The sequence below is a fragment of the Leptosomus discolor genome, chromosome 2, assembly GCF_034619465.1.
Source record: "Leptosomus discolor isolate bLepDis1 chromosome 2, bLepDis1.hap2, whole genome shotgun sequence".
NCBI classification, from domain to species: domain Eukaryota; kingdom Metazoa; phylum Chordata; class Aves; order Leptosomiformes; family Leptosomidae; genus Leptosomus; species Leptosomus discolor.
The window spans coordinates 76,045,839-76,070,734 of NC_141392.1; the positions used below are offsets into that span (position 1 = coordinate 76,045,839).

The following is a 24,896-nucleotide window of genomic DNA, read 5'->3' on the forward strand; positions in this document are numbered from 1 at the left end:
CCGTTCAGAGGAGAGTGTCCCGCCCCACGGCGGTGACGCCGGAGGTGTGAAACCCCCCCCGCCGCCCCGCTGCCGCCGAGGGACGCCCGCTCGCCCGCCCGCCCGCCCCCCTGGTCGGCCGGCGCTGCCCCCTGCCCCGCGGCCAGCAGGGCTGCCTGCATGGCGGGCCTGGCCGCCCTCCCCGCTGGGGACCGGCTGCGCGCGGGGGGGCAGTTGGCGGCGACCGTTGGGGCGGTGACCGGTGGGGCGGTGACCGTTAGGCCCGCGCGCCGCCCCCCGGCCCGCCCGCTGAGGGGAGGCGGGGAGGGGACGGGACGGGACGGTGCCTCTTCCCCGCACCGCCGGGACAGCGACGCCGAGGCTGCCGGCTTGCTGCCGCCTCGCCATGGCTCCCAGCTCCGAGCGGCTCTTCGACTCCCTGGGACACTTCGGCAGGTACCGGGGCAGCCCCGTCCCGTCCCGAACGGGGACCGCGCCGGTGGGCTGCGTCCCGCCGCGGGCGGCCCCGGGCACTGTCACGCTCGCACTCGCACATCCCCGTGCAGGGACCGACGGGCAGCCGCTACCCGGGCGGGGCGCCCCAGCTGCCCCCCGGCACTCGCAGGCACACGGGGCTGGCGCAGGGAGGCGTCGCCGCGCGTCCCGCCTGCTGGCGGCGTGGTGCTCCGCAGCGGGGGGACCCGCGCGCCCCGCACGGGCTGACGCTGACACACGTGTGCGCTCGCACGCGCTGCGCCCCGCGCGTGAGCTCGCTCGCGCTCCGCAGGCGGGCAGTGGCGCACGTGCTCGCGGCGCCCTGCGCGCCCCCGCCTATAGTCCCTCCGTGGACACGCCGCGACCCCTGCGTGTGCTCGCCCACGCTACGCGCGCACATCAGCGTGCGTGCCGCGTTCGCACGCGCACGCTACCCACGCACACCCAGGCTCGCGCAGCACGTGCGTTCCTACCCGCTATACGTGCAGTCACGCGCGCCCATGTACGCGCGCTGTCGGACGCTGAACGTTCACACGCTTCTTGCACACGTGAGCGTGCACACGCACACGCCCGCACACAGAGCCCCAGGCCCTGGGCACGGCAGGGGCGGCAGGAGGGTACAAGCCGTAGGTGGCGGAGCGTCGGGTGGCACGCGGACGGGCTGTTTCGGCGTAGGGGCACAGGCTCGCGTGGGGCAGACGGCGTGGTTTTACTGAGGTGGGGGGCTCGTCGCGTGGGGCTGACCCGGGTGCGGAGCGTACGTACAGGGGTTCATCGGCAGGGGATCATCGGTGTGGTGAGCGGCGCGGTGCGTTGTGGCGAGTTTTCTTCGGTGTGGTTCGTGGCTGTGACGCGTGCGTACGCAGGCCTGGGTTCGTTCGATGGGGTGCGCCGATGTGGTACGGGCGCGCGTGCGCTTCCGGAGCTGTGGGTGCAGGGCCGGTGTACGAGGCTCTGCTTAGAGCAGGCGATGGAGAAGAGAGGTTTGGCAAGGAAATGACATTTTGGAGGCGCGCATCCTCGCAGCGGGTTCTGTCCTGTGCTTCCACGATGCGCTGACCAGCGTGGATTTTGCAGGCGCGGACTTCTCGGAGCAGATGTCTGGAACAGACCCGTGTGTCACAGTTTGGCTACAAGTTGAAGGTGTTGAATTGCAGTGTTGGCGCTTTCTAGCTCGGTCCCCCGTGGGCTTTCCTGACCCACAGTGCTGATCTCCTCCCTGTCGGGGGCAGGCAGGAGTGGCATTTTGAGCAAAGACTGGGAGCTCCTTTGGATGGTGAAAAGCATCCCTGAAGTCTACAGCAGAACAGGCTTTTAATATCATCTGCAAGAAGTAGTGGTGGGTACCGGTAGCCTCTGCCGCTGGTTAGGATGGAAAGACCTTTTCTTTGCTTAACTGGAACCTATGCTTAAATGACACATATGGCTAAGCTGTGACTTAGGCGCCTATCTAGCTGAACAATATCTCATTCGTTATCAGTTCAGTGCCAGTCACAAAAATGCCTTGTTCTGGGTGAGCTAGGAGAGAAATCCGAGCAATCAGTTTATTTTGCTGTTGCTCTTCTGTCTTGCGTGCTCTTTGCGGAAAGCAGGCACTTGATGCTGAATACTGAAATAACGCAAAAGCAGTTATTCCTAACTACTGAAGCAGTTTTCCTACTTGAGGACATTTATCAATATTTTATTTAGATAAAGTTTTCACAACTGCTTCTTGCAATTAAGGAGAACAACTCTACAGTGATAACCTCACATCCAGATTATCTGGGTTGCAGTTCAGTAGGGGCTACTTTAGGTTTAGGACTTTTGAGATGAACTGCAGACTACCAAAATTTACATAGTCGTGTTAGACTCGTGGCTGCTTGAGATTTCAAAGACCCCATGCTAAAAGCAAGTACAATAGTAGCTTATGGTGGATGCACCTATTTTAAAAATGCTGTAAAAACCTCTTTTTAATCCCTTGATGCTGCTAGATAAATGATCATACTTTGTATAAGAAGTTGTTCTTAACTGTAACTACAAAGTTAGCTCTGATTGATCTGTGTTTATGCATCATCATGACACTGACAGATAATTGGTCATTTCTTCAGTTCAAGCAATTCTTATAGCCGATGCATTACATATAGACCCTGTAGCTTTGCCACAGTCAGATTCTGAGCAATCCAAGCATGACTGTTAGTGTTTTGAGACTGTTTTGATTTTCTTAAAATCTGACAGATGCCGTAAAGAATGGCCAGCTCCTTGTGTGTAAATACATGTGGAGAGAGTATGTACGCATTTTTTTTATATATGTAATATATATAATGTATGTAAGTATATAAAAATTATTCATATACAGATGATACATAAACCTTTCACTTCGATAAGATTGTGAATTTTGCAGAACCGACATTCACATAGATGCTGACAGACAATATTTTGCTTTCCATTCGAACTCTCCTTCAGAAGCTTCAGTGATGCTGTAGGCCTTACTGGGATCTTGAGACATGTATGAACAACCGTAAAAAATGTAACATCTTCTGTATCCTTTGCCATTAAAGGAAGACTTTATGCCTGCCTGAATTTGGGCATGGGTAGCATCTGTGGCCTATAAATTCAAGAAGGTTGTTTTAAACATTGTTCTTCAGCCTGTCTCTGGAGCATGAGATCACTGCTCGCTGTTGCAGAGGTGAATGAGAAAAAAATAGTCCTGTCTGCCGCAAGTGGCCTCATCGCTAATGAGCTGCCAGGCCTTAAACCTCCCAATTTATCTGCATTGAGCTGCACCCTTCTGTGCCTATGGGCTCTCCCTCTCTGCCCCCTGCCCTTGCCCCTTTCTGCCTACCCTTTCCAACTGCGAAACACCGCTCAGGGGCCATCAGGTAACGAGGATGTAGCAGCCACTTGCCGACCCTGGCAGGCCCCTGTCCTGGGAAAGGGGAGGCCTGACTGAGGGGTGTAAGGCTGGTGGCACAGCGTGTGGGTGGTGGGGAGGTGTGCCTTCGGACCTGGCTGGCTGGCTCACACTGCCCGCACATCTAGTTCCCAGGCAAACTAAAGGACTTCTTTTAATAACTTTAGTGACTTTAATGTACTGGCAGGACACAGAACTTACTTATTTGGTTGCTGGTGAGAAACAGGCTATGTATTTTGCAGCTCTGATCTGTACCATGACAGAGTGCTGAATGGAGACGTGATCTAATCAGGAATGGCTGTCTAGAGAGAAAGACGGTAAGATACCTCTTACCGTAAGTGTGGATGAGAGTAAGGGTTTGATTTCCCGGTTGGAACGTCTGGTAGCTATGAGATGCAGCTTAGTGGTATGTAGAGTTTTCCCTATGATTTACAGTTTTCAAATCTTGGCTTCTACTTTAGCTAAAAGCAGGTGGTGAAAATTTTCAGGGAGAGGGGGGAAGATTGGGTGTCACTGACACTATTTCCAAGTTTTGTAATGAAGTATTTCCAGAATCTTTTAAAAGATTGCCTTTTCTTTTAAAGTATTCTGTCTTTTACAAAGGTAAGTTACCCATATTTTCAAATGCTGGCTTTATAAATAATGTATTTTGCTAGCGATTAGACTATCTAATAAATTAACAATGCCCTTTATCTTTACTGAAATGTTTGTATATTTATTCAGTTTTCAACATCTTTACATTGTTGTCTTACATGAACTTGTTGCCTGGTCAGTGGAGTTGCTACAATTTGGACTTTAGAAGCAACAAATACAAGGATTAGCAATGGCTGCTGTGAGAAGGAGAGAAGCAGGACAGGCTGCCTGTTTGGATAGGATGCTCACCTCTTGCAGCCAAACATGGAGTTTTGTAGAGCAGTTTCGACATTTTCTGTTAATTTCCCTGGAACTTTTCTAGTGTTCATAAATAGATCAGAGACTATGCTTAGCTTGTAAAAAAGCCTGGCGTGACTTTTGTAGAAATTCTTTCAATGGACTTCTACAGTGCAGACCCTGCTGGTCTGTGCCATAGCAGCAATACTTGAATACTCAGTGCTAACACCATTTCTCTTCTCCCTACTTTGTAGGGCCCTTGGTTCACTTCTAAAGTGCTGCACCAAATGGTCTATCTTCTTTTCACATCTCAGAACTTTTCCAGGCTCCTATTTTCATGCTGGTGCCCTTATCCTCTCTCTTACTTCATAGCTCACAGCTCTCGCGATCAGATTACGTTTTCTGCAAATTGTGATGTGTCCATGTTCCTTCCACGAATTCTTGGGTTTGTATCAAATAACAGAGTCCCAAGTATTTCAAAGATCATGCTCACCATTTCTTTTCACAAAAAGGAAGTAAGAATACTTTCAAGCAATGATTTTCAGACTCAAATATTTTACAGATATTGAAAGGTTCTTCCCCAACAGAAATACATTTTTCAAGTGGAGACGTGTACTTGCTGGACATGCAAATAAATTGATTTTCCTTTCCCAAGTTGGTATGGAGAAACAGGCAATTATATGCAGCATTTGAACAGATGGTTAGCTTTAACTTAGAAAATGGAAACATTACAAGCTTTTTCTGAAATACTAATACATTTAGTGTTTAGTACATCCTACAAAAAATAATATTTTTAAACAATATAATGTGAATTTCTGCTTAAGCTTTGAGTAGTTTCCTGAAGATGAACAAAATACTGTGGTCTAGAGATTGTTTTTAAAAAAACCCTTCTTTTTCGCTATGTACTGGCTACTATATACAGTGGAAAAGTTCGTTGTAACATATCTGTCATTCAGTTTTCAAAACGTGTCAGTGGGCAGCTGTTGGTGTTTACTGGAATGTGCCAGACAGAAGAATCTCAAATCTAAGTCCTCCTTTGGCTCCTAGTCAGGGATGGCGTTTGACAGAAATGCTTGATAAATGTTCTTCAGCTTTATAACTATGCTATATTATAACGTCTGAATCAGCATGTGCTCATCTCAGATGTTCAGAGGATAAAATAAGTGGACTTGGCTGCATTTAATTTTTACCCTCTTTCTTTTGGGGGGTGTGTGGGGCATGTCCGGATATTTTGCAAAGAGTACTTGGTCCCGTTGGTTGCATGGCATCATAATAGCCCTGGAGAAGTGAGACAAGCCATGTGTTTTCACAGAGCAGACTCTAGCAGCTTAAACAAAGACCTTATTGTCTATGCCTGACTAGGCAAAAGTAGAAATACTCTCAAGACTCAGAACTAAAGTTGGATGCTGGCAAGTGCTCCTGGATAATGCTAGCAGTGTGGTCTGCAAGAGGTGCTAACAGTATTTGCTGGGGTCCAGGTCATATCGAAGGCAGTCTAGAGCAGGATCTGCATAGTCAAAAGTGTACTGCATCAGAATGTGGTGGCAACCTCACCCTGCCTGTTTCTGGAATGAAAAAGTAGATTATAATAAGAGAAGCAGATTAAAAAGTAGATTACAGTAATAGAAAAATAACTAAATAAAAGCAGGATGAAATTGCACTTGCACTGTCCATTACTTCTCTAAGGCTAAAACCTGCAATACAAGCAACACTCAAACTTAAAGCTGGTAAATCAATTATGATTTGTAAACCAGCTGCTGAGATTCAGACTGCACCTCTGAAATGTTGGCAAGCCCCCAGTGTGGCTTCTAGATAAAAGTTGTAGCATGGGCATAGTTATGGCAGCATGAGGCAATTATCACACACATCAAGGAGCCGATATCAGCTGTTGCATCCCAATATGTTATGGTATGAATGAAGATGAAATAGATAAGGCACTGTGTTTTCCCTGTAATACAATGCCTGGGACTGAGATATCACTCCTACAAAAGCTCTGTCAATAATTTTCTCATAATAGTCATGATTTTCAGCAGTACTAAGATATCTCAAAGTTGGAAGGAAATGTTTTATAAAAGGGCTTATTTGTGATAAGTTTGACCAATTTATTTCCAGAAGGTAAATGATACAAATAGAAAACAATGTTAAATTTAGAGAAGTTTTCTAAGGCCCCAGAAGCCTTCAGCACGTGCTATGGACATTTCTGTGCTACCATTTTGCTATACACAACAGGAACGGAACTGAGATGCATACACAGCTGACATTTTATTTAAGGTAGCTTGAGGCATGAAGCTCTAGCAGCTGAGCAAGAACATGAGATTCTCAACTTCTCAGAAATATGGAAAAAATGGCAAGACAGAGAAAATATCAACTGAGGTAGCTACGTCTTGATTGCAAGGCCAAGACTGGAAAAAGTGGGATGGCTTTGGTAGTGTTAGCATAATGATTGGACTTGATGATCTTGAAGGTCTTTTCCAATCAAAATGATTCTATGATTCTGTGACAAACTATACAAGACAGAGATTTACAAGTATTAATAATGATGGTTGATCTGTCAGATTGTCCATATGCTTGGAGAGAAACCTCAGTTGTCTTTGAAAAATACTGAAATTACCTACAGAGTTAATGTACACCTTAATATCACACATTGACAGCCAAACTATGATGCTCACCTCACTGAGAGCAGATGTCCTTTGAAAATCACACACAATGAAAATGGGGTTTGATGGTTTGAGGAACCTAGAAGCACCATCCATTGGATCACAGACTGAACTCTTTCCTCAAGAAAATGTTTTCATTGAGAGGTGAAGCTGTGTTCCCTCTTCTTATTATTTGGAGGCGTTACTATTAGGTAGCAGCATCAGAGGTGCAGCCCCAGCAGTGGTGCTGAGACAGGAATACAGGACAAGCCCTGGACAATAGGTGGAAAAGGCTGATAAGGCAGCAGGAAGTAGAAAAGAAGTGCTGAAAAGGTGCTTCAGAGAACTGGGAATAATTTGCTGCCCTATAAAGAGCAGTCAGCACCACAGTTTGGATGGAGCTCAGTACCATTTAAATGTGTTATATCCATGATGGCCTGGACTTTTCCAGCCATATTGCAACTTATGTTCTCTTCTCTAAGTTGTGAAAGAGATTTGGAAGGACCTAAGCTGCCACCTAATACATCTGTATAAGTCTATGGTAGCTGTGTGGGGAAATCAGCTGTCCAAATCAAGAAGCTAATGAGCTCATCTCGCTAACTTTACACATCTATAATATAAACTTCAGACATCTGCATTAGTCACCTTGTCAAGGGGGAGAATTAGATCCTTTAAGGCCATGGTCCGTCTGTCTTCTTTTCAGTGAGTGGTTTAGGACAAGATAAATGCTGCACCTAGATTTGTCTGTGGTTCCTCAGTTAAAAGGTGATCTAGAGAAGCAGTACAGATTTCTATGGATTACATGCTGTATACAGTATATTGCATCCAAGGTTACAGTATACGTGTAGATTCTTTACTTTTAATCTAAATTAACTATTTAAGGCTTAACTAGAAGGTTGGGATGTGGAAAATGCTTCTGTCAGGACACTTTGTGTGTCGCAGCGTTAGCTAGCATCTCCAGACAACATGAAGCAGATACCAAGATCCTTGCATTGCTCTGCTGTCCAACATCAGAAAAATTGTCACATATGCAACAATACTACTGTTACAGTGCTTGCTATGTTGGTGGCTTTCCATCAGCAGTCCTTGCTGACAGTTCCCTCAATACATATAATTCCAGGAAAGATTGATTTAGGTGAACTGTGGAATCAAGAGCACTAAGATCAGAGGAATATGAGATGAAGCCTGTTCTGAAAACATGGAAATCCCAAAGGAATGGAAAGTGAGGGAATAAAACCTGCAAATGACTTTCTGAGAAGGAAAAAGGAAGATGAGTGCAATCATTTAGAACTGACGAAGTAGGCAAAAATACATTTTTTTTGCCTTTAAATTGCAGGCATAGATCTTTGTGTTGTTGTTGGAAATTAGAAAACATTACTCAAAATATTCATTTAGCCCTTGTTCCATAAATAAATATTACTGTATCTATGATGTATTCAGTGGATGCCTGTCTAGTGCTAGAAAGTCAAATACAAAAGGCGAAAAATGAGCAATATCCAAAAGTGTTCTCTGACACAAAACCATTGGATATATGGTGAAATTATATTGATGAGACCACATTTCATTTAAATAATTTATATTATGGCTTATATTCCGGAATGAATTATTGGTTGGATTTTTTTGCTGCATCTTTGTAACTGGTGTAGGTCAGCAGAGCTGGGAAATACCACAGACTTGTTACAGCTCCACGCTTCTGAGAGGGATAATTCGTGTTAGTCCCAGGGTCAGAGCAACTGGGACCTCATTTCATTTACACTTGTATTTTAGGATCTTTGGAGAACTGTCATCCTTTGTAGATCAGTGTAGCCGAGCTCAATTCCGTCTCACTCATCCATTGAGAACAGAGGGGGCAGTTGGTACAAAAATAGATTTATGAAGAGTCCTGGTAGGTCTGAGCAGAATCCAGCTTCTTTGTTGGATTCTTGTGGAGAATGGGACCCATATATAGCTTGTAAATATTTATGTCAGGTTAGAAAACAGCATTTTTCCAGATCATTCCCTTGTATGAGCCATCATAAGAGAAGGACTCAAGGAAAGAACATGACAGTACTGTGGAAGTATAAGTAGGTAAAAGAGCATTACAGAATATATTTAATAAGAGGTCAAAGGCATTCTTTGCCTTGGAAACAGTCAAATCTGTAGTTTGCATTTCTTTGTTTTTGATTGAAATTACTTCCAATTTTAACAGTTTAAAGAGAAAGGTAGCAGAATCATCTTCCTTGAATGACAGGAAATGAAAACGTTGCTTTCTGTTAAGAAATCAAGAACAATATAGAATGACTCAGTCTGTTGGTCATGGAAGAGATAAATGACCAATAAAACTAATGAAAATATCTTTTCTTTGGAAAGATCAATGATGCTGTTAACATTTTGACTTGTCTTCTTTAGAGAGGTTGTAGAAAAGCTCTTTGTCTAGTTAAAATCAAAGGCAGTACGTCAAATATCCAAGATCTATTAAATCGACTTTTGGCATTTCCTAACTATTTTATATACTCTACAATGTGTAAATCTCTCAGAGGAGAGAAAACAGGAATATTTTTCTTGTCCTGTGAAGACACAGGCTAGCCAAACCAATATCCAGGACTGAAACTGGAAGGGGATGTAGGTAAACAAAAATTGGACAGAAGTTCATGACCAGGCTGCTAATCAAAACAAAACAAACGGAAGAGCTCTCCACTGGGAATGAATCACTTAATAAGGTCTTATTATGGGGCAGATTCCCATGACCATTTGGGTAGAAAGGGTTGAGTGCTTCTAGGGAAAAAGTGGGCCACACATTTTCAGTGAAGAGAAGCAGTTTGGAGAGAAGGTGAGCTACAAACCTGCAAAAGAAGCTGAAAGTCCTCTTGTGCTCAGTAACCTTTTATGTGGGTTTAGAGGTAACCTGCTTTGCCTTGGAGAAGGGAGCCTGTCAAGGATACTAACTTGGCCAAGCAGGAACATGGGTGGGACAGACTGGCTGACCTTTCAAGAGCCTCTGAACAGCCCTTGCAAGAGCTGATGAACTATTGGTGGACCATCAATGTAGAAGTCTGAAAAGAGAGGAAGAAGGGAGCCATGTCTTACTCCTCTTCAGTGTCCTGACTGAGCTTTAACAAAGTCTGTAGAAGATACCAGCTACTCTGTCACATAAAGAGAGAAAAGTTGTTGGTGTGGAGGCTATTTTCATTTTGAATATAAAACATAGCTGCTAAATATGTATGTGCTTAAGCAATTCATACATAAGCAAACCCAAGTTTAACAGAAGACAATACTTTGACCATACCAGACTGTGCATTAAATCGAATCCCTTTCTTCAAGGTGTAGAACTGTAGCATTACAAGTGTAGAATTCCATGCGGGTAGAATTGCAACTTGCTTTATTCTCTTTGGCAGCAAAGAATCTCTGGCTGAAACTGAGTTGCCTCTTGTAAAGCAATGCCTTGATTTACATGTTGACTTTGACCCAAATTTTAGAAGACAGTATTATCTGACACTTAATTCCCTAAATGTAACATCTTGTTACGTGATTATTTTTTTAGTGAAATACTCCTAAAAAGCTAATAAGACAAAAGTGTTTGCATTAACTTTTCTGTTTTGCTCTTGATGAAGAGTCATCTTGAAGAAGAAGATGTGGTGAAAGTCAGAATTAACAAAAGAACATTGTAAGAATTGCAAATGGAGCCAGGGAGAGTAAAATGACCCATTACCCAGGCGAGACAATGCTTTATGTAGCCCACAGAAATAGACCAAATCATCTTAATCATATTCTAGGCTGTGAAAGTAATGTTGTGGATAAAATTACTGCTTATATTAAGGAAGAAAGAAGCAATGGAGCAACTAAAAATTCCATTACCTTTCTGTCAAATATTTACAGAAATGGCTTAAACCTAATTTGATCCACAGAGCTAATATTCTGTATTTTTTCTAACTGAAAACTCAGAAGATACTAGTGTGTGCAGGAATGGTTACAAATGTTTGCTAAGAAAGTGATGTCCAGTATTCTTAAATTAATTACACAGATATCTTACTTGTTTTACCTTTTCCCATGAGAACTTTCAAAAACCTTGTAAGAATGAGAATTTTACAATCATTTTCTAAACGGGGAGGAATTAAATTTCCCATATAGAAATTTAAAGCCTTGGGTAGTATGCTTGACAGTAAGTGTGGCATGGCATGAAGCAAATTTATGTAGAATTCAGCCTGGAAATAAGCTGTCTGCATCCAAATCCTCTTAAGTGTTACTATGAATAGGAAACAAAAAAAAAGAGTTTTAAAAAGCATAATTTAATTATGACAACAGTAAGACTTAATTATTTTGCAAAATAGTCTTTGAAGATTAGATTGCTAGTTGCTTCAGAATGGACAGTTTTCACCACTGTGCAGTAGGTACTCAATCCATGTATTTGTACCTTCAGCTATACCAGGTTCAGAGTTCTGCAATAGAAATAAGTAAATATAATAACAAATAAGTAAGAACATAGGGCATATGAAAACCAAATAGTTTTATTTCAGGATTACAAATGGAAAAAAAAATCAGATAAAATAAATTTAAACTTCTATAGTTTGAACAAAGTTAGTGCAATGTGTCTTCAAAGTAAACAGCAGAGAACATCTGATTTCCTAAATGGGAAAGGAAAAATGAATTATAACAGTTTATACATGAAGTACTGCCTGTGCCTATAATTAGATGAAATCTCAAAAAACCCCATATAAATTCTATTAGATACTTTACAGATTATGATATGAAATGGTTTGCTTACATAAGCTGGTGGAAATGCTACAGCGTGGAAGGGAATTAAATACCTAATTTGCATTTGTCCCTAGAAAAGAGGCTGACCAAAAGAAAACAGCGTTACCAAAGATACTGGAATTGAGTTTTCCCTGTGAGAAGTAATGCTAGTAATATGTTATGCAGACAGAGTACATGCTTATTTTCTAAATGATAGATGTTTATAAAAATGCTGTTCCTGGAATGGAAACATCCAATTATAGAGCCTGAAGTGTTACTACTGTTGAAGCGTAACCACTCTGCTGTGTTTAGCACTGATCCAAATAATTCCAAAACAAACCTAAATAACTTTAAAACTGCTTGGTCATGTTCTTTTTTAATTAAATTAACTGGTACACGTAAAGCAGAAAGGACAGGTGAGTAACTAGAATGAAATAGACTGACTCCAGCTTTGCCATTGGAAGGTGCAGGAATTGCTGTTGCAATCAGTCCTTTCCTGCTTGCCAGCCTTCTTCCCATTGTGACTGCTGCTCCACTGGTACCTGCTGTAGCCCCACTTGGAGCTGTGACCTCACGTTCAAGGACTGTTTTACTGGTGCCTGTGTAGGTGGAAATGTAACAGAATTACAAAAATTTATTTCATACTGATTTTCATACCCAAAAAGAAGGCTGACCAGAAGAAGGTTAGAAATTAATGTGCGCCATTTAATGTCTGACCATTGTTTTCAGTGATAGTTTTAAATTTCCACCTTTTTTTTCTCCCTTTTATTGCCTTTTTCTACTAGTTATAAGGTAGATACTATAAATATGTGAAGGAGAAAAACTGCAGTTTCTCCTCATAGCATGCAAGCAAGAAGTTTGGTTGGCATTTGTTGCATGTGCAGGTCTTGTAGATCTCTCTTCACTAGATAATCCATCTGTAGATGGATCCCTCCATGGCATTTATCTTCCTTTCACCGAAGGAGCCTAGAGTATGTTGCAAGAACTGTACTAACCTCTAATGTTGCCAAACTGTTCCAAGTCCATTGTTGACTTCTCCAGAATCCTTGGTAGCTTACGCATGCAGGAAAGCTAGTGGATATAGCCCCAGCTATTGAAAAGTTACTGTTCCCAGTGACGTGTTCCACCTCAACCAGGAGTTTCACAGTAAAGTCAAGAGTGGAACATGCGTGTGTGTAGCTTGGTTGCTTGAGTGCAAATCCAGAGGCTTTGTGTCTAGTCCAGTTCCACTGTCAGTTGAACCAGAAGGTTGGGCATTGCGCTGAAGTGGCTGAGCCACGAACATGCCATCCCCTGGGAATGCTGGCTCTCCCCTGGGAGCAGGAACTCTGGGCAGAGGGGCAGCAAGAAACATTGGGGCATCTTTAACGGCAGCTGTCCTTTCTGCTGTGCATGGCTGTCCGTAGATGAAATCATGCTACTAAACTCTTGAAACTTTTGGTTTTGACTTTTTTTTCAAGTTAAATCAGTTTCGCAGATTAATTTCACAGCTGGTCCACATAGAAAGTACCACTGCAACTGAGGGTAGAGTGTGCTATGTCTCGGGATGAATAAACAGTGGGAAAGGAGAAGGGAGGCAGTGACAGTGCCACAGAGATACCATGTCATGACACTACAGCCAGAGCGACAGTGGTCTGAGAGCTAGTTCATTATCTTTATGGAAGAATATTTCTTCAGTTCAGATACTGACACTATGATATTACTAGTTTCTTTTCTTACTGGTGAAATCTTAAAACTTGTGCGGAGGAGTTAGAAAATGTAAAAGTCTATTTTACTATAAGCTGTAAACTGAAAAAAAAGAATAACTGGGGAAAAATTTCACAGAAATATTTTAAGAAAGACTGGAAGATTTTCATGTTGTGTCTTGCTCAAGCTTTTGTGAACACAGTTTTATGCTCATTTGACTTCTGGCATTCATTAAGTGTCTCTATACTGGAGCAGGAACCTACAAAGTCTTCTTGACTTCTATATTTGACACTCCTGGCAAGAGTGACAACATGTACTTGCCAAATAATTATCTCCCATGGCAAGTCACTGAAGAGATGGAAAAACACCGGGAGAGATTATCATACCTTTTAGGACAGTCATCATGTCATTTAAGACAGATCTTAAAAAATGCAAAAAGTATGTTTTTTAAAAAGAAAAAATACATTATTGAAAACTACTGTTTGCAACAATATGTTATGTAATCTAATGTGTGCATGTGAAGGTATCTGATATAAAAAAATACCCTTGTCAAAAACTGCCCTTTTTGAGATGAGCCCAGGAAAAAAGACTGCTTTCTCTTGGTGAATTTCAAGAGTATATGTTGCTACTGAAATGGTATTTTCTTACCATTTTGATGCATGGGCAGCAGTATTTCTTTATTCTTTTAAAATGGAGTTTGTGAGGTTACTAAAAGGATTATATTACAGGTTTGCCTGCAATAGAAAGACTTAAGCTTAGTAATAAAGGAGTTTCTTATCAGTCTGGTGTTCTTAATTTAAGAATTCGGGAAAAAAGTTAATAATTTACAGTAATTAGCAAGGACAGCATAGACTTTAACCTGTGCCTCAGGGGCAGTGAAGTGTGTGACCTGCATACGTTCTGCTGTGACCTCCAGCCCCAGCACAGCCTGCCGCAGGGGCTGCTCCAGGGTCCCTGAGTGGGAGCGGCTGTGCTCCCCCAGCACCAAGTCCTCCCGCAAAGAGAAGCTGCTCAGCCGTCGCATGAGCATGGGCTGAGAAGCAGCCCCGGGGTTTTAAGACTGGGGAAGAACATTGACAAGGCCTCAGCAAGAGGGCTGAGATAAAACTTAGGCACCCAAAGGTCCAAAGGGAGGGATCCCAGGCTAGCCATAGAGCAGGCAGCAGCTTTATGTTCCTTCTCGCTCTGTCTGCTGCCCCAGCCCCTGTTCCAGCAAATCTGTTTCTACCATGAGGCATGTGTCTTTCTCTGTCCCTTTTCAATCTTCAGCTGTTCTGGAAAGCAAAGTTCAATGCATCTATGGTATTCTCCCATCCCATGTATCATCCTCCCTACATACTTTTCATGCTTTCTATATGTTGTCACTAACGGCCTAATTAATTCCTTTTTGGTAACTGTGTAAGTTAACGAATTTCCTGACCTCTGTGCAAATGGTCTTTCTAGAAGAAAGGCTCTTCCTACCCACAGGAGATTCTCAGCAGCTCGTAAGGTTGGGCTTTCCAATCTAGCGTCAGTAGGTATGCTGTTACAACACTACTGTAGTCAGCAATGAATTTTGCCTTCACAGCAAAAGAGGGCTTTCAGGATATTTTTTGTGTGTTTTATATATATACATGTATGTACAGAGGGAGGCTTAGCCAGCCCATTGTGGAGTTTTACTGGAGAGAGCAACAACATGGCCATTTTGCTGTAAAAACACATTTTCCTGTTCTTAAATTGTCCTAAACAGCATAAATTATGTCTATTAATGTATATCTGGCATTCTGTTTGACTTCTTGTGTTTGCTCAGCATAGATGCTGCAAATTAGGTGAGAAAAATAATGATACTACAAAATGGATTTCTTCATTGGAACTGAAAAAGATTTTCGTAACATTGAAAATGGAAGAATGTTTTTACAAGAATCAGTTATATCTAGTTCTAAGTTAAACCCTTGAAAGATGAGTGAAATATGGCATGACACAGATATTTCTTTAAATGCTTTATTGCTTTTTATAGAGGTGGAAACTGTTCTATAGGACACAAAGGAAAAGTGAGGAAAGGGTAAGGGACTGTAATTTATATAGTTTCAGAAAGTAACTGGAAGGGGATAACTGGTAATTCTGTACAATGAAGTGATAAAAGACAAGGAAGATTTATTCAAGGTTGTACAAGGATGTTTTATAAGCTGCTAATAGTCTTACACTAGAAACAGGGACATCGAGATTAGATTTAATGCGAAACTTTCCAACAGAAAGATTTGACAGTGGAGCAGTCTGTCAAAAGGTTATTGAAGTATGATCACAAGAAGTGTTCAGGAAGAGATAAGATACAGCTCTCAAGGGAGCAGTTAGTGCAGAGATTACCTAGACCTGATCCAAATCATAGCTCTGGTGATGCTCTTGGGATTTGGGTTTGTGAAAAATAATGTAGTGCATTGGTTCATGCTGTCTTCTCAGTCCATATCCTTACAAGTTGTTATCATCTTTCAAGCCTCTCCAACAAGAAAGGGCATATATTTTTCCTGCTCACTCTTACTGGGTAGAAGAGAAACTATGAACCTGATATTTCTTGTACTGGGAGAGGTGATTAGGAAACTCAAGAAGGATGTATGGGAGTTTGAAATTATTTCATTCTTCCTCTGTCTGGGAAGTACCAACTGGGCTATCTGACACTGACATTTCCTGATGCATAATGACAGATATTGCAAACACGAGATCCTGGTTCCAAGTATGCCAGTTTGTATTAGCTAGTAGGAGATATAACTGCACAGATTCTAGGAATTTAATTTGCTAATTTGCTAGAGGTCTAGTCCTGATTTAAGTCATTCTGCATACTGCAACAATAGCCCAAGTTGTTGAATTTGGTCCTCCTCTGCCATTTTTAAAATGAGTTGGTGTCTTTTGATGGGAACAGTTAAAATGAAACTAGAGAAGAGGAACTAAAAATGTTGTCGACCATATTTGTCTGAATTAATAGGGGGACAAAGGTTACATTTCTGAATAACCTTTGCTTTTTTGTGGTCCAAGATAGCCCAAAAGCCTTTCAGGGCCATTTTAGCCTTGCTTTGATTTATGGCTAGCTACTTAGTCCTCAAGAAGCTGTTCTCTTGAGAGGGGATTAATAGACTTAAGGGATGCAGTGGTTATGTTCAGATTCTCTTGACCATATCTCTCACAAGGTTTTCTGGGAAAGAGCAGCAGAGCACCTATGTGAGGATTGCCTTGTGGCATCTTCAAGAGGGAAATGGAGACAGTTTTTGAGCTGCCACGGTGGGTTTAGCAAGTCAACCCTCTCCTCAGACTGCTGTGGAAAAGTCAAAAGAGCTGTTGTCAAGAGAAAGGGGGATAAAAAGCACTGCATCTGAACAGCAACAATGCCATTGGAAAGACAGGACAGGCAACTGGGTTTACATCTACCAAGGAAAGAAATATGAATCACAAGGTAAAAGGCAGAGGAGAATGAGGATGGTGAATGTAGTTAGGTTATACAAGAGAACTGTTTAATTGGAAAGGTTAGTTGAACATCAAGATAATGTATTCAGCAAATTCTATTTAAATACTTTGGTAATAGAGAGTTTAGAAATTCATTAGAAATTGTGATGATAGATGATTTAGAAGTCCTAGACTAGGTACTGTTGCAATCTTTGTTACGGACATTCAAGGCTAGATTAGATAGATTTTGGAGAGGAGTGATCTAGAGGTCGCATTTTCTACGAGGATTGGAAATGCTCTGACTTTTCCCACAAGACATTTCAAGGCAATTGGTTTTTAGGCATCATTTCCTATAACTTCAGCAGAGATAGCCTCTGACCATTTGAAAAAAAAAGTTACTTTTTGTTTCATACTATCAAGGCATACTAAGGATGTATATATAGAAACTCATTGAATGCTTCTTCAAATTAGTGCAATTTATTGGCTTTCAGGAAACAAAAAGTGGAGGAGAAACCAAAGCTATGTTGTTTTCTGAACAGATGTTGTACTAATTATGTGCATAACTTTAACATTTCATTGAGGAAAAGACTCCTTATGCTTAGATGATGAGAAACTATCTAGAATTTGCAGTCGGTGATACTAGAGTTTATTGCAAGTCTTTTGAAATTCAGAATACATGTGCAATATATACACTAAGACTTACTTGCATCTTAAACATGTTTTAAAAGCTGTTAAAATGCCAAAATTCAGTCTGTGCATAAAACATTCTTTTACCATGTTTGCTTTATGATACGATCTTTAATGGATAACTGCACACACTGTTTAAGCCAAAACCCAGCCCAGTTTACAGCTATGTTTTGGTACAAAACATTTCACGCTGTTCAGATTCTGTCTTCCTCTACATGTGTCTACATGCTTTCTCCCTTTGTCTTTTGGAGGCAATAAAGAGAGATGAAAGATAGATGTAATACAGTTATATAGATACAATTAGGTGAAATGAAGGGCGTAATGTGTTTGGTTTGTTTTATTTGATGCACACGTCTCTATCCCTCAGAACCTGAGGTTGCAACATTTTGGTTTTTTCTAACCATTCCAGTAATCTAAGGCCTTATTTTGAGGGGATGTACTACACAGAATTGGAGGGTGGAAGGTTGCTTCAAACTAAATGCTGAAGTTCAAAATTGTTTCTTTTCAAATGATCTTCTCTCTGTATGGCTGAGAGATGACTAAGAGCAGCATTTATTTCCTGACAATAGATTACTTCTGCTGTGAATCTTTTCTCATCTTTGGTCTCTTGCAGGGCTTAGCTAATATTGAAGCAGCACTACATAACAAAACACTAGACACTTCAATGATGTCTCCGTTTACTGATCCTAGCAAAATAATTGTTGATTTTTTTTCATGTATAGAGGGCTTTTCTTCAGTAAACTTTCTTCTTTCCCTTTACAGATTTCAAGCATATGTTTATTTTGCATCTGTCTTTCAAGCTATGTCATGTGGTATCCATTACTTAGCATCTGTGTTCATGGCTGTTACTCCTAACTTTGTATGTGGGATCCCTGGAAATGTGAGTAGTGTTCTTTTCTACAACTCCTCTGAATCAAGTATAGACGACCTATGGACACTATGGATGTCAACAGAAAACTACATTGTAGTCCAGCTGGAAAATGGAGAAATTTGGGAACTTAATCAATGCAGCAGGTCCAAACGGGAAGTCAGTTTGGATCTGGCATATGAATACAAAGGCAACAAGTCTGTATTTTCTTGTTCTGATGGATTTCTCTATGATGATACAAAGTGGAAGAGCACTGTTGTTACGCAATGGGATCTGGTCTGTGACCGAGAATGGCTTGCAAAGTTAATCCAGCCTACATTCATGCTTGGAGTCTTGGTTGGAGCAGTGATTTTTGGTGACATTGCTGACAGGTAAAGTGCCATCCTCTGAAAATTGTAGGTTCAGACTGCAGTGACTGTTTTGTTGTTTTCATTTGTTGTGTATTCGTAAATCTATATTCACAATTCAGGAGGTTTGGATATTGTTTTATTCACAGATGTGTCTAACTCAATTTCTTTTCCTGATAGCAAGTAATAATTATAAAAAGTATTCACAAATAATTTGCTTTTAGAATTTTTTTCCTGCTTTATAACATCCATTGTTCTAGGCCTTGAGCCCTCAAATTGCCCTGTGCAGCTAGTATTTGCCCTTAGATTTTTTTTTTTTTTTTTTTTAACAGGAATAGCAATTGTTAGAAGTAATAGTAACAGTAAAACTTGGGAGTAGATTTTCACCTCATTTTCCACAAGGGAGATTCCTCATGGAAACATAGATTTTTATTTCTGGATATGATAAACAGCTGAAGGGCTACTAGAAGGTTAAAAATCATGCATTTTAAAATAACAAATTTCCTAACATCTGTCATGAATACAGCTCTGTGGGGCTGATTCAAAGACTTTGAGGGTTTGATCAGGCCCCACATTCTTAAAATAAACTCCCATACACTATTTTCCCCGGCTGTCCAATTGTAGTTTTTCAATGAATGGTTAGCCTAAACTTCAGTGTCTTGAAGGTTAGTCCAGGTAGGAGGAAGAATGGTTGTCAGTGAGCTGTGCCATAGTTTCATTAATTTACCAGCATGTACACAGTTCTGTTTGAGCAGGAGGAGAGTCCATCCATGGAGGGGCTCAACCTGAGCAGCCCATTGTGCACGGTGTCAAGGCTGTCCTTCAGTTCGCTCCCCTCTGACACTCCCTTCCTGAATGTTATCTCAGATCATGCGCTGAGATCCAGCATCAGAGCTGGAGTGAGAAGCAATTGTGAGATCCAGGATGTACATCTATATCCTGCTGCTTCTCTTGGTTTTCTCTCTCAACACAAACAGACATATTCCTATCTCAGAAGAACACTCAGCCATGCCCCTCTGTCCATATGAGAGTCAAACACCTAAGCTATGTTGTACTTGGTTTTGTCTCAGGCAGTTTATGTACCTGTGTTTTGCTTTGAAGGCTGTTTTAGTGTTATTTATCTTTTTCTATAAAGGAGCTTGTTGACTAACTGCTCTGTTAGGTGGAGGGTGACGTTTTATCCCACAGCTACAGTATAAGCAGAAAAAGGAGACCAGGCATATTGTTTTCTGATTTTCCCTCATTAGCACAATGCTACAGTGTGGCAGGTACCACACGGGAATGCAAAAGTAAAGGTGATCTTTTTTTAATTTGGCTTTTAGAATACATGGAATCAATCCTGCCTCCCGATCCAAGGCTTTGTAAAACCATGTTTAATACAAAACCAGAATATGATGCCAGTATTTGTTCTGCATCCCTTTAAATTATTCATAGCTTTATTAATTAATACTCAGACAAAATTTATAAGGTTATGATCATACTGTTCTCATTTCCATTAATTCAAGCCATGGGTTGCCAGTTAAGATAATGCACACATTCTGAATTGCAGATTTACAACTACAACGTAGATTTTACAGCTGAAAGTTATTATTTTCTGACACATCCTGGCTGGTGGCAAATAATTTTGTGGGTTCCTCCCATTCCCAATTAACAGAAGAATGCCGACAGCTAGGACTCACTGGGATCTCTTCTGGCAGGGATCAGAGACCAAATGTGCATGACTCCAGGTCAAGGTTTGAGAAAAATAGGAGTTGTTCTAGGGTAGCACCAGACAGTCATGGAGAAAAACAGAAAAATGAGCCCACACCCCTGAAAGTCCTCAAGCTCTCTGTCTAAATGTGATATCCACATCTGTGAAAAGCTGTTCACCGTGAAGTAGATAATAAGAGTCCAAGAGAATATTATCAGGGAAGAAAAATGATTCCACGCGTTTTTTATTACAGAACATTTATAGATAGAATGTAATGAATCATCAATAGAGTCTTGTATATCTACTGCAGATTTCTAGGTTTTCTCCTCAGATGAGCTTCTTAGTGATAGCATGTGCTCGCTTATTTAGGGACAATGGGCTCTACTTGGTATATTTGCTCCCTGAGCTACGGGAAGAAGATAAACAAATAGAAGTTGTTTGTTACTAAATGCCCTTCTTTTACACTGGAGATTACTATCTTGTTGATGGGAAACTAGTATTTGACATGATTTTTCTTGCTGTTGGTCTACAAGCTTCCTGGTTTTCTGTGGTTTTATATTCATGCATTTGAGCTGTGATGCAATCAGAAAATTCAGGGGAACTATGTAGTTGTCATTTATTAGAGAATTCAGCTTTAAATAACTGGACAAAGATATGTTACGGAAGCCTTTCATTACCATCCAAATTGGTTATTACTTTGGCAAGAGATGGCCTGTGTTACCACAGATAACTTTTGTTAGAAATTATTAACTGGGCAGTACTTAATATAAAATATCTGAAAAAGCGAGTCTTACCTACTGTCCTCATAAATAAGACAGAGTAAATTTGCAGATTAGTTATGTAGAAGTTAAACTTGAAACTGGAGGTGAACATATGTAATGCCCACTTCTGCATATTGCTTCTAGCCAAGAATTGGGGACTGGAAGTTCCATCCATAGGAGCTTCCTTTTTCTTGGAAGCTGGGATCGCTGAAAAATTAGTACAGGTAACTAAACCAGAGTTTCTGTGGTGAGTGAAACTATTTTCAGACTCACTTCCAGATAGGCTCTCTGAAGTTGCAGGTGTGTTTTTACAGAATGTTTGTGGTTATTCATAATTTTGTTACTGCTGTGATTTGCAGACTGGGAAGACAGCGTGTTATATGGTTCACAAGTGCTGGTCAGTTTGTATTTGGCATCGCAGTTGCCTTCACGTTTGACTACTACAGTTTCGTGATTGTGCGCTTTCTTCTTGCTATGGTAAGAAACAATGTTCACCCTGGCTCTTTTTATGTGTCATTTCCTACCCCTTCTCAGGAAAACCTCCCTTTTGTTATCATTTCCCCTCCTACTTCATTATTCTAAAGCCCCTCTGTTGCACTTATTTCAGCAGAGCAGGGAGAGTCTGAATGTTCTTGGACCACAGCACTTTCCCTCTTTGAATTAATAGAAAGCATCTGTATGAAGCAGTGTTTGGTACTTCCTCCATCCCAACCTCTGCTGGACTGGTAATTACATACCAAGTGTGAGCAGCAAACTCTGGATTCTGTATTGCAGCTGCCATTGCGTTTCTCCTTATTGTTAGAAATGGAGTATATTTTTCTTAAAATAACAAATTATAATAAGTATGATTTTTATCTCTACCATTTTGAGTGATGGAGGAGAGATGCACATTTTCTCTTCCATGCATCTCTTTGGTCTTTTAAGCTACATCTGGAATACTAAATACCTAGGTAGACGTGTTTAACACTTAGATGTTTATACTGTACTTACGGATATTCCAGGACATGTGTTTATGCATCTCTGTAACATACTTTTATATATATGTATGATATGTATTCAATATTTATACATAGTAACCAATTTTAAATTACTGCTTTACATGCAAAAGTGTAATACTTGTGGTCTTTCACTATATAATGCATAAAGAAATTAGAATGTTATCACAAGAAAAAATATGTAATTTATTTAAAGTAGGTTAGAAATTTGAAAACAGTCACATAATTTATCTTATTCCTGCTGACAGTGCATTAGTCAAGACAGGACCTTGCACCTGGAGCTGTCTTTGCCTGATTAGAGCTTAGAAGGATTTCCTAGCAGGAAAGACTGCATGGGCATTTCAGCCTTGAACAGTGAGTTCAACAGGAGTCCCTCTGCTGACTCCCTTGGCTGTTGATGCTGGGGGCTGTGGTAGTTTAGAAAAGCTCTGACCAGACCAAGGCTCTAGGTTTTAACTGCCCACTGGGACTGATTTGCAAGATGGAAGTCTAAAGCTTGAGCTCTGTGCCACTGAGATCAGTGCAACTTTCCTATCAGGTTCAGTAGGTTCAGAATCAGAGATTATTAACTGGAGTATTTTTAACCAGAAAATGGATTAATCGAAACTATATACTGCAATATTTTCTAGTCTTGATTTTCTAGCTGTGTTTTGAGATACCAAGAGTTTGACTGTTGCTAGAGAAATATATATATATTCAGTAATATACATGTATTCAATGAAGAAATACTATGCAGAACATGCCAGTAATTGCATTCGCTAGATAACGTATGAGCACCTATAACCGTATATGTGAGATTCTCTTCCAACATTATAAAAATTTGATTCAATGAAATAATTTACAAGGGTGTGGAAGGTAATTCTCAGTAAATTTGTAGTTCCCTGACATACAGATTATTAATAGTCCACTTAAATCCAAAGTCAAGATTTTCAGAAGTGGCAATTACTTCAGTGGACCTCATTTTCCCGAGCATCAAGTTTGCGATGTCGTTAAGGGATCTGATTTTTGGAGGTAAAGGGCTTAGTGACATCAGCAAATTAGGCTTTTTCTCAGGTGTCTCTTGCTGCCTCTCCCCCCCTACAGAGAAGCATCCAAAATCACTTCACATTTTTAAATTCAGTGTCCAGGCGGTCTGAAGGTTTGAGTGAACTTTTTCTCCAGCTGATTTGTTTTCAGGGCTGCCTTTTTTTCTGTCAGTGTGGGACGTGCCAGTGCAGTGGCAATTAAGCGTATACAAATGTGGAACACTGTTAGCCATTTGTTTTTACTGCTGTTGCACGAGGAAAGTAGATGCAAACCTCACTCTTTTTTTTTTTTCTCTCTCTCCCCCCCACCCCCCAGGTTTCAAGTGGCTATCTGGTTGTGGCTTTTGTTTATGTGACTGAATTTGTTGGCATTAAAGCACGAACCTGGGCTTCTATGCATGTCCATGCTTTTTTTGCTATGGGAATTATGGTTGTGGCACTCGTGGGATTTTTGGTTCGGACCTGGTGGGTCTATCAGATATTTCTCTCCGTAGCAACTCTTCCCTTTGTCTTGTGCTGCTGGATGTTCCCAGAAACACCTTTTTGGCTCCTGTCCGAGGAAAGATACGAAGATGCACAAAAAGTAATTAATATCATGGCAAGATGGAATAAAGTAAGCACTCCCTGCAAAGTTTCTGAACTGTGCTCAGTCCAACAAGATGATCTAGTCAGTGGCAGAACGGGTGACAATGACACATCCTCAACAAAGAAGCACAACATCTTAGACCTGTTTTGTAACTGGCACATTGCAAGAAGGACCATCACAGTCTGGCTGATCTGGTTCACTGGGAGCTTGGGGTACTACGTCTTCTCCCTCAGTTCTGTCAGTCTAGGGGGCAATGAATATTTAAATCTCTTTCTCATAGGTAAATATTTTTGTACCTTATTCTGTTTATGACAGAACTAGAACATAACATTCGGAAATGTCTCTAGATTTGTCAGCTAATTTTTTACCTTTGTTCATTTAGTTATGAACCTTGTTCAAAAAGTTTCTTGCTAACTCTTCATAAAATTGACTAACACAGGAGGAGTATCATTCACTCTAAATCTCGCTCTTCCTGAAAAAAGAATTAAAATTTGTTGTTTCTCCGGCTGTCTTCGTGATTGTAAAACCATATTCTGCATGTCTCCTCTTTGCCCTGCAAGCATATAGCAGCAGATCCACACAAACACCAAGGGAAGCAGACCAGCAACACGGAAATCACAGAGCTCTGTTACAGGCACAAATTAGGAAAAGGAGAGAAAAAAAATATTCCTTTAATTACTTGCAGTCAGGATGTATTGAGTCTATCTGTGTAGAAAATAGATTCATAATTCTCAGAAGCAAGAGCAATTTTAGTTTTCTCAAAAGTGTATTTTTAATTTAGTTGTAGTATTCTTTTAATTTTGTCGGTCTGACTGTAATCTTCCTCTGGTATGTAAGTTGTTTATAAAGTGCATTGAAGGCCTGATCCAAAGTTTGTTAAGATCAGTGGAAATATTCCATTGACTTCAGAGGACTCTAGATCAGGCACGCAGCTCTGAGCCAGCAAAGAATTAAATCATGTGCTTTGCTTTGTGCAACTGAGGACTCTCAGTACAGTGAATGTGACTGTTCATGTACATAAGCACACAGGACTGGGGCTCTCATTAATTCAGTTTGTGTTGTCACGTATCACAGCGTATTGGTAGACTGACGTGTTGAAGAGTGGATGCTAGTATTGCACAGATAATTAAATTGTTATGGTGGAGTACAGTCCATAAATCACTATATCCACCTCTTCCAAAAATATTTTAGCAGACTAACAAACACTGAATAATTGCAACCTGCTTTTACCAACACAAGCCCAAAAGATTGTTTCCTGAT

The 24,896-nt window shown here is 41.0% G+C and overlaps 1 protein-coding gene across 1 annotated transcript in view; it reads left to right on the plus strand.

Annotated features, from left to right (window-relative positions):
* Positions 1 to 385: 385 nt before the first annotated feature.
* The window catches only part of SLC22A16 (solute carrier family 22 member 16), a 31,886-nt gene continuing 7,375 nt past the window's right edge, over positions 386 to 24,896 (plus strand). The window contains exons 1-4 of the mRNA XM_086461299.1: positions 386 to 435; positions 18,127 to 18,603; positions 21,390 to 21,507; positions 23,367 to 23,916. Coding sequence (XP_086317425.1) covers positions 386 to 435; positions 18,127 to 18,603; positions 21,390 to 21,507; positions 23,367 to 23,916 — 1,195 coding nt within the window. The remainder of the gene's footprint in view (positions 436 to 18,126; positions 18,604 to 21,389; positions 21,508 to 23,366; positions 23,917 to 24,896) is intronic.